At 40.1% G+C, this 9,909-nt stretch overlaps 1 protein-coding gene across 1 annotated transcript in view; it reads left to right on the top strand.

Moving 5' to 3' along the window:
* Positions 1–7,816, top strand: part of LOC132156660 (cortexin-3) — a 9,946-nt gene extending 2,130 nt beyond the window's left edge. Inside the window, exon 2 of the mRNA XM_059565591.1 lies at positions 6,921–7,816. Coding sequence (XP_059421574.1) covers positions 6,921–7,249 — 329 coding nt within the window. The 3' untranslated portion in view covers positions 7,250–7,816. The remainder of the gene's footprint in view (positions 1–6,920) is intronic.
* Positions 7,817–9,909: the final 2,093 nt, after the last annotated feature.

The following is a 9,909-nucleotide window of genomic DNA, read 5'->3' as shown; positions in this document are numbered from 1 at the left end:
GAAGAATCTGTAATCAATAAAAAAAGACTAACTGTAATCGGATCATTATTATTTTAAAATGCAATATTATCTGATCACAGCTAGTTTATTTCTGGAAACTGATTACATGTAAGGAGCTAGCACTGAGCACTGGGTGCTTTCGGCTCATGTGCACTACCTAGTGGACTCACGAGTTTAGAAATCATATCGTCATTGATCTTTTGTTGTTTAACAGGTGATTGTGCTTTAAAAACACTGTACGGTTCAGAACTCAGAACTTTCTTGTTAATCAAAATCTGGCTTTCGTTGAAACCTAGCTGCCAAAATGACCCGTTTTCTCCATCTGGGTTTTTATTACGTAATAAGGAAGAATATATCAATCAAACTGTCTGCACAGACAGACACAGATCAACACCTACTTCATCATGGCCCATTTAACCACCAGCTGACGCATGTTAGTGATACTACAACAGATTCGCATGGAATAAAAGTAGATTTAGGATTCGGATACCATTTCTAGTTCATAGTTGTGGAAGAACATGGTCTCTGCTGACCTTCTGAAGGATTCTAAGCTTTGGGAAATGGCTGTTCACTCTTAATTTAGTCCCTAATCATGTCAGTATGAGTTTAATTGCTTATGCCACAGTTACACAATCACCTATACATCTGTTCATCCACGCTCACTCAGAATGATCAGCAGCAATATCATGTTCTACATGAATGCAAGTGATATTCACAGTCCTGTTTGGTATCATTCGCCTCAAGTCAAATCAATCTTACAAGAAGTAGAATAAAGTTAATACAGGTTTTAAGAGTTTAGAGATATTTTGTGTAATTTCCCAGAGTCTTTCATGCAAATTTTGCATCTGTCCCCAAAAAGTGTAAACTCTGCTTGATCAATGCACATTCCAATGGTTAGTTCCTGTCTTTATTTGGAGCATGTCTGTCTTGGTCTGAGTATCAGGGTCTTCTGTAGTCAGATGAGCCAGTAGTGTTCACACACACTATACTATTTATTTTCCTGAAATCAGGTATGCATCTTTTATTTTTTTAGATGTATCTTAAGATTTTGATGTCTTGTAATGATTTCATTTGATATCTCTGAATTGACTAAGCAATTGGCATTATCCATATTTATCTGTCTGACAATAAATTGTTACATTTGATTTTATTCTGACTTACTCTGACATTATTTTCTCAAGTAGATTAAGTAAAGGCTTATGTTTCCACAAATCTACAGTTGCATTAACTATGGAGTACTAGTTAACATGGTTCAGCATACTTCATAGTACTAGCCATAAACTCTGGTTATTGTCTCAGCTTTATTCAAGTTGTCATAGTTAGATTAACTATAGAGGGCAAGACAAACACACAATTAAGGTATAAGCATATTTCATAGTGCTAGACATAACCTCTGATTATTATCTGAGTACATAGATGACGGTAGGGGGCTAAACAGAACCACTGTTAAATAGTCCTAACCTCTGACTAATGATCAGACTGGAGAGTTTGTGACCATGAGATCTGCGTACAACGGCCAGTGCGAGAATGATCGAGTCAAATATAAAGTAGCTGTCAGAAGAATAATAATAATGTAATAGAAATGGACAAACAACTAATTCATATGACAATTTGAGGTTATAATAAAGTGGAGATATATTAGAATTAAACTTAAATTTAATAACTTGGCCTTGGATACCTCCATTGGAACAATTGTGTGGATCTTCAAGTGCATTCATAAACACCCCAAAAACTTATCTTGAGGCCACGAGTTAACTTCTCTTGAGGCCACGAGTTAACTTCTCTTGAAGCCACGAGTTAACTTCTCTTGAGGCCCCGAGTTAACTTCTCTTGAGGCCACGAGTTAACTTATCTTGAGGCCACGAGTTAACTTCTCTTGAAGCCACGAGTTAACTTATCTTGAGGCCACGAGTTAACTTCTCTTGAGGCCACGAGTTAACTTCTCTTGAGGCCACGAGTTAACTTCTCTTGAGGCCACGAGTTAACTTCTCTTGAGGCCACGAGTTAACTTCTGTTGAGGCCACGAGTTAACTTCTCTTGAGGCCACGAGTTAACTTCTCTTGAGGCCACGAGTTAACTTCTCTTGAAGCCACGAGTTAACTTATCTTGAGGCCACGAGTTAACTTCTCTTGAGGCCACGAGTTAACTTCTCTTGAAGCCACGAGTTAACTTATCTTGAGGCCACGAGTTAACTTATCTTGAGGCCACGAGTTAACTTATCTTGAGGCCACGAGTTAACTTCTCTTGAGGCCACGAGTTAACTTCTCTTGAGGGCCACGAGTTAACTTCTCTTGAGGCCACGAGTTAACTTCTCTTGAGGCCACGAGTTAACTTATCTTGAGGCCACGAGTTAACTTCTCTTGAGGCCACGAGTTAACTTCTCTTGAGGCCACGAGTTAACTTCTCTTGAGGCCACGAGTTAACTTCTCTTGAGGCCACGAGTTAACTTCTCTTGAGGCCACGAGTTAACTTCTCTTGAGGCCACGAGTTAACTTCTCTTGAGGCCACGAGTTAACTTCTCTTGAGGCCACGAGTTAACTTCTCTTGAGGCCACGAGTTAACTTATCTTGAGGCCACGAGTTAACTTCTCTTGAGGCCACGAGTTAACTTATCTTGAGGCCACGAGTTAACTTATCTTGAGGCCACGAGTTAACTTATCTTGAGGCCACGAGTTAACTTCTCTTGAGGCCACGAGTTAACTTCTCTTGAGGCCACGAGTTAACTTCTCTTGAGGCCACGAGTTAACTTCTCTTGAGGCCACGAGTTAACTTCTCTTGAGGCCACGAGTTAACTTATCTTGAGGCCACGAGTTAGTTATATATATTTTTTTTTGACAAAGTGGGACCAGAGGGGCTCCGTACAACAGTGAGTTGAAACAGTCAGTAAAACAATAAAAAGCAAGAAATACAATAGAAAAAGATGCAAATTAAATAAACAATTAAGCCCACTGTATAATGTAGTCAAATGTAAAATAACACTGCATAGTCTTCACTGTATGAATTAAATATGCATTGCTTCTTATTAAAGTAACTTAAGTTATTCAGTGAAGAGCAGTAAATTATTCTCTCGTTTCCTTTTGTTGTTTGATTAAATCTAAATGACAGAGACAGCAGCAGGTTTCTTAGTCTGCTGTCACTTTAAGACCAAATGTACAGATCTAATTTACTGACAAGCATTTGATTACTTTCCCAAAGTGTTTGTTATCTTAAGACATAACTGACTGCATATAAGGGAAAACTTGCAGAGACAGACAGTTTGATGGACATTTTTCTGTGTGTATTTGTTCATTTAAACACACACCCAAAGCCTAAAGTAGTCTGTGATTGTTCATATTTCACTCCGTCTCTGATCGCATGCACAGAAAACCACCTGAGGATCAGTGTCTTTTTTTAGTACCAAGTATGTCCATCAGGTTACATGATGTGACAGATTTGGATGTTATGTATAGAAAGTTTAATACTTAAAGGTCCCGTTCTTCGTGATCCCATGTTTTAAACTTTAGTTAGTGTGTAATGTTGTTAGAGTATAAATAATATCTGTAAAATTCTAAAGCTCAAAGTTCAATGCCAAGCGAGATATTTTATTTAACAGAATTCGCCTACATCGAACGACCCGTTTGGACTACATCCCTCTAGTTCCTGCAGTAATGACGTCACTAAAACAGTTTTTTGACTAAGCTCCGCCCACATGAATACACAAACAGGGGGCGTGCTCTTGTTGTGCTCCGACGGAGAAGGAGGAAGAGTTGCGTTTGTGTTTGTCTCCATGTCATCGAAACGCTGTTATTTTCATCTCGGAGTCCAATCATCTTTGTTTGGGCTTCCCAGGGACGCTGTACAGTCGTGGCCAAAAGTTTTGAGAATTACATAAATATTAGTTTTCAAAAAGTTTGCTGCTAAACTGCTTTTAGATCTTTGTTTCAGTTGTTTCTGTGATGTACTGAAATATAATTACAAGCACATCATACGTTTCAAAGGCTTTTATCGACAATTACATGACATTTATGCAAAGAGTCAGTATTTGCAGTGTTGGCCCTTCTTTTTCAGGACCTCTGCAATTCGACTGGGCATGCTCTCAATCAACTTCTGGGCCAAATCCTGACTGATAGCAACCCATTCTTTCATAATCACTTTTTAGAGTTGGTCAGAATTAGTGGGTTTTTGTTTGTCCACCCGCCTCTTGAGGATTGACCCAAAGTTCTCAATGGGATTAAGATCTGGGGAGTTTCCAGGCCATGGACCCAAAATTTCAACATTCTGGTCCCCGAGCCACTTAGTTATCACTTTTGCCTTATGGCACGGTGCTCCATCGTGCTGGAAAATGCATTGTTCTTCACCAAACTGTTGTTGGATTGTTGGAAGAAGTTGCTGTTGGAGGGTGTTTTGGTACCATTCTCTATTCATGGCTGTGTTTTTGGGCAGAATTGTGAGTGAGCCCACTCCCTTGGATGAGAAGCATCCCCACACATGAATGGTGTCAGGATGCTTTACTGTTGGCATGACACAGGACTGATGGTAGCACTCACCTTTTCTTCTCCGGACAAGCCTTTTTCCAGATGCCCCAAACAATAGGAAAGGGGCTTCATCTGAGAATATGACTTTGCCCCAGTCCTCAGCAGTCCATTCACTATACTTTCTGCAGAAGATCAATCTGTCCCTGATGTTTTTTGGAGAGAAGTGGCTTCTTTGCTGCCCTTCTTGACACCAGGCCATCTTCCAGAAGTCTTGGCCTCACTGTGCGTGCAGATGCGCTCACACCTGCCTGCTGCCATTCCTGAGCAAGCTCTGCACTGGTGGCACTCCGATCCCGCAGCTCAATCCTCTTTAGGAGATGATCCTGGCGCTTGCTGGACTTTCTTGGACGCCCTGAAGCCTTCTTTACAAGAATTGAACCTCTTTCCTTGAAGTTCTTGATGATCCTATAAATTGTTGATTTAGGTGCAATCTTAGTAGCCACAATATCCTTGCCTGTGAAGCCATTTTTATGCAACGCAATGATGGCTGCATGCGTTTCTTTGCAGGACACCATGGTTAACAATGGAAGAACAATGATTTCAAGCATCACCCTCCTTTTAACATGTCAAGTATGCCATTCTAACCCAATCAGCCTGACATAATGATCTCCAGCCTTGTGTTCGTCAACATTCTCACCTGAGTTAACAAGACGATTACTGAAATGATCTCAGCAGGTCCTTTAATGACAGCAATGAAATGCAGTGGAAAGGTTTTTTTGGGATTAAGTTCATTTTCATGGCAAAGAAGGACTATGCAACTCATCTGATCACTCTTCATAACATTCTGGAGTATATGCAAATTGCTATTATAAAAACTTAAGCAGCAACTTTTCCAATTTCCAATATTTATGTAATTCTCAAAACTTTTGGCCACGACTGCACTTGGAGATTAATGGTTACAATTTATGTTAAACTCGGTTCCCGAAAATTATAATCCACATGTAAAACTATGTGCAGCACATTTTGCTGAGGACAGCTTCCTCAATCTCAATCAGTTTAATGCCGGATTCACACAAAGATTATTCTTGAAAGATGGAGCAGTTCCCTATTTGTTTGGAGAAGGCGTTGGTTATGGACCACAGACGGTAAGTGTTATTTTATTATTTAAATTGGTGCGTTAAACAGTTTCTGTAACTTATTACACAAAGGGCAACGCTGTTTAGCTTTGTTAACTAGATGTTAGGGCTGTGCAAAAAAAAATCGAATGTGATTTTCATGCACATCTCGTCAGTAAAAACGCTCCTGTGATTAGAAGTACATCTCCAGCACGTGCGTTCAGATCAGCATTGCCAGGTTTACAAAACAAATCCTGCCCACAGGCTTCTCAAAACTAGTCCAAAACTAGCCCAATCGCGTTTCCAGGAGGGTGTCATTATAAGGAGGCTGCAGTCAGCTGCTGTCGAATCACAACGGGACACACAACACAAAACGGGACCTTTAAAATAATTGTCAGTTACTTCAGTTTAGTGCAAGTCTGGCCAAAACTCCTTTTATGATCATTGAAACCATCTATACTTTATAATGACATTGTTACTTGTGTCTGCATATGTTGGTTATGATGAGTAGATTTGGTGAGTATATAAGCTTGCCCTGAACCAAACTCTGATCATGGATTCAACATTGGCTACAATGCCCAGTGCTGAGAAGAAGTGCATTGTTAAAGGAATAGTTCACCCAATAATCAAAATTATGTCATTAATGACTCACCCTCATGTTGTTTCAAACCCGTGAGACCTCCGTTCATCTTCTGAACACAGTTTAAGATATTTTAGATTTAGTCCGAGAGCTCTCAGTCCCTCCATTGAAGCTGTGTGTACGGTCTACTGTCCATGTCCAGAAAGGTAAGAAAAACATCATCAAAGTAGTCCATGTGACATCAGAGGCTCAGTTAGAATATGTTGAAGCAAAATACATTTTGGTCCAAAAATAGCAAAAACTATGACTTTATTCATCATTGTCTTCTCTTCCGTGTCTGTTGTAAGAGAGTTCAAAACACAGCAGTTTGTGATATCCGGTTCGTGAACGAATCACTCGATGTAAACGGATCTTTTTGAACCAGTTCACCAAATCGAACTGAATCGTTTTAAACGGTTCGCGTCTCTAATACGCATTAATCCACAAATGACTTAAGCTGTTAACTTGTTTAATGTGTCTGACACTCCCTCTGAGTTCAAACAAACCAATATCCCGGAGTAATTCATTTACTCAAACAGTACACTGACTGAACTGAACTGTGAAGAGAGAACTGAAGATGAACACCGAGCCGAGCCAGATAATGAACAAATCCACGCTTGGATTTGACAGTTACTTGCAGTTATTTAGTGAGAAAGCTATAGTGGAAAAGAATCTGTGTCACAGGTTTGATCATTCAGTCTCTGTGTGTGTGTGTGTGTGTGTGTGTGTGTAGATGAGGTCTACGTGGAGGATGTGGGGCCCCTGCGCGTGAGGATGCGTGAGCGTCTGCTGTGGGACGAGCCGCTGCAGATGTCCTGGCTGATGGAGGCCGAGCCGTTCACCTCCTCCCTCCAGACGGGGGGGCCTGTGGCGGGAGCCGGCATGACCCTGGAGCAGAAGACCACCTTTGCCTTCGTCATCTTCCTCTTCGTCTTCCTCTGCATGCTGATTGTGCGCTGCTTCCGCATCCTGCTGGACCCTTACCGCAGCATGCCCACCTCCACCTGGGCAGACGGTCTGGACGGCCTCGAGAAGGGCCAGTTTGATTACACACTGGCATAGAGACACACACACGTACAGTGATGAAGACACACACTCCTGCAGAACACTGGGCATCCTGAAGTTACACACAAACACATGACACTGTGTAGAAATACATCAAGAAAACTTCTGCATATGAGCAGCTCTGCCACAACCTTGTGGAGACGACTTACACACACACACACACACATGAACACACACTGCACTCACTGCCATCCACACATACAAGATGTTTCAGAAAATGAGTGTGCAGTGCTTTATTACAGGCTGAATGGATCTTGATCACAGGGTAGCCCTCTTTTATATCCTCCTAAATACAGCCCTCATTTCCTCATGTATCTGTGCTGTCGTTAACTGCCAAGTACAAATCTCTAGAAGAGACCGTTTATAAGCACTTCATAAACACTTATGACGCTTTTGTCAAAATAGCCTTAAAAAAAAAAAAAAAAGGTGCACTGTAATCGGCCACTGTCAAAGTTTACATGATTCATTACTGGCAATTACTGCAGTGCTTCTTGTCACGTCCTGAGCCTTTATAGAAAGCTCTAGCTGATATGAATATACAGTTAGGATAGGCTTTTAGATGAGCTGTTGATTCTTTGTGTGTGCAGTATGTGGCTCACTTCACAGGTTCTGTACATCTGAAAGCTCATTCATTCAGGAACTGCAGGATTTGTCAGCCTTAGCACAAGAAATACTCTGATCTTAGATCACGTCTCTACCTGTATATTCTTAGGCTGTAGTTTCGTAAGCCTTAACCCGCGAAGCTGTCAGCTGGAGACACGTCATAATGTGAAGTTTCTCAACCCATTTGAGCTGAACGCTAATCATGAAAATCCATGTTCTTTGAGCTGATAATCACATACTAATAATGATGTTGAAGCTCCTCTGCCCTGTCGATCATAGCTCATCTCACCGATGATCGTGAAGATTTTTGTTGCACTACTTCATCGTACCTGCTGTCACTGTGAAAGAGCCGACAAGCTTTAGAGCACTTAGTAAAGGATGTTTTATCATATGTGTCATGACAAAGATTTAAGAATCATTCAAATGTTGATAGCTGCTCAGTTGTGTAAACTGTTTAAAATACTGAAAATGCTGGAGTTGGAGTGAACAGACAGTTTTCATCGATCCTCATGAAGCACTGATACAAACCCTAAACAGCTCTGCCTGTGAGCTTCTGTAGTTTGTGGAGCCTCAAATCATTGAGTATTAGTATTTAGACCTTCATACTGTTTAGAAATAAATGTCTGTGCTGTAAAACAGAGGAATAATAAATCTAAGAAACATAGCAACAGTATATTCAAACTGAGATGATTCTGAATTATGATGCTTTGTTTTATTTGTGTCACAACCTCATTTGTGTTTCAAAAAGATAATTAATAATAAACATTTCCAAATCAATTTAAATGTCATTTCCTGTTTTATTGTCATTAGTCATTACATCAGCCATTGCTAAGGTGATTAAAAAATTAAAAAAGAATATGTTTATATATATATTTTGCTTCTTTTTTTTTCATTTTAAATGAGTTTTATGTTAAATAACTGAAATAAGGTCTGTGGTGAACTCAAGCTTAAGATTCTCATGTTTTATTCTACTACATAAAATGATTGCTAATATAGCCATGGGATTTTATCATTTAATTTTTTATTTGTCTTGGAAAAGGTGGTTGCCAATAAGTGTCTAAATGGGACTCCAGAGGTTGTATGGGACACTAAAGTTCATCACAGTGAACAAGTAAACTCATCTACTAGTCGCTCTCAGTCTTAGTGTGTTTATAATCACACTTTTGCTAACTAATTTAACTCAAACTCTCAGGGAAACTATTTTTAAATAAAGACTGGTGGTAATGTTCATGTGACGTGATGTGGTGTAGTTCCTTTATTACCAAGTTGTGTAGAAAGTTTGGGAGAACTATCATTTAAAAATCTTAAGCTTTTGTTGGCCACAAAGGTTTAGGGTTAGGGTTAGGGTTGGTTAGTTTTTTTTTTTTTTTTAATACAAAGGCCAGTTGGTTTATAGCCACCAGATCCAGTCTGTATCCAGATCAGAGGGTCACTGCAATCACCCGGATCCAGTAGAAAGGACCTCTACATCCCTGAAAGACAGCGGAGACCAGGACAACTAGAGCCCCAGATACAGATCCCCTGTAAAGACCTTGTCTCAGAGGAGCACCAGGACAAGACCACAGGAAACAGATGATTCTTCTGCACAATCTGACTTTGCTGCAGCCTGGAATTGAACTACTGGTTTCGTCTGGTCAGAGGAGAACTGGCCCCCCTACTGAGCCTGGTTTCTCCCAAGGTTTTTTTCTCCATTCTGTCACCGATGGAGTTTCGGTTCCTTGCCGCTGTCGCCTCTGGCTTGCTTAGTTGGGGACACTTCATCTACAGCGATATCGTTGACTTGATTGCAAATGATTGCACAGATACTATTTAAAATGAAGTGAGATTATGACATCAATTAATTCAATGATGAACTGCCTTTAACTGTCATTTTGCATTATTGACACACTGTTTTCCTAATTAATGTTGTTCAGTTGCTTTGACACAATCTTTTTCATTTAAAGTGCTATATAAATAAAGGTGACTTGACTTGACAAGGAAATGCAAGTATCATACATTTAACTAAACAAAACAGAGGTATAGTATAAGCTATAGACCCCGTTATAAACGGCTCT

This window comes from Carassius carassius, chromosome 14 (genome assembly GCF_963082965.1).
Source record: "Carassius carassius chromosome 14, fCarCar2.1, whole genome shotgun sequence".
Lineage (NCBI taxonomy): Eukaryota > Metazoa > Chordata > Actinopteri > Cypriniformes > Cyprinidae > Carassius > Carassius carassius.
The sequence above is the reverse complement of the archived record's forward strand: the minus strand, read 5'-3'. Positions and strand labels throughout refer to the sequence as shown.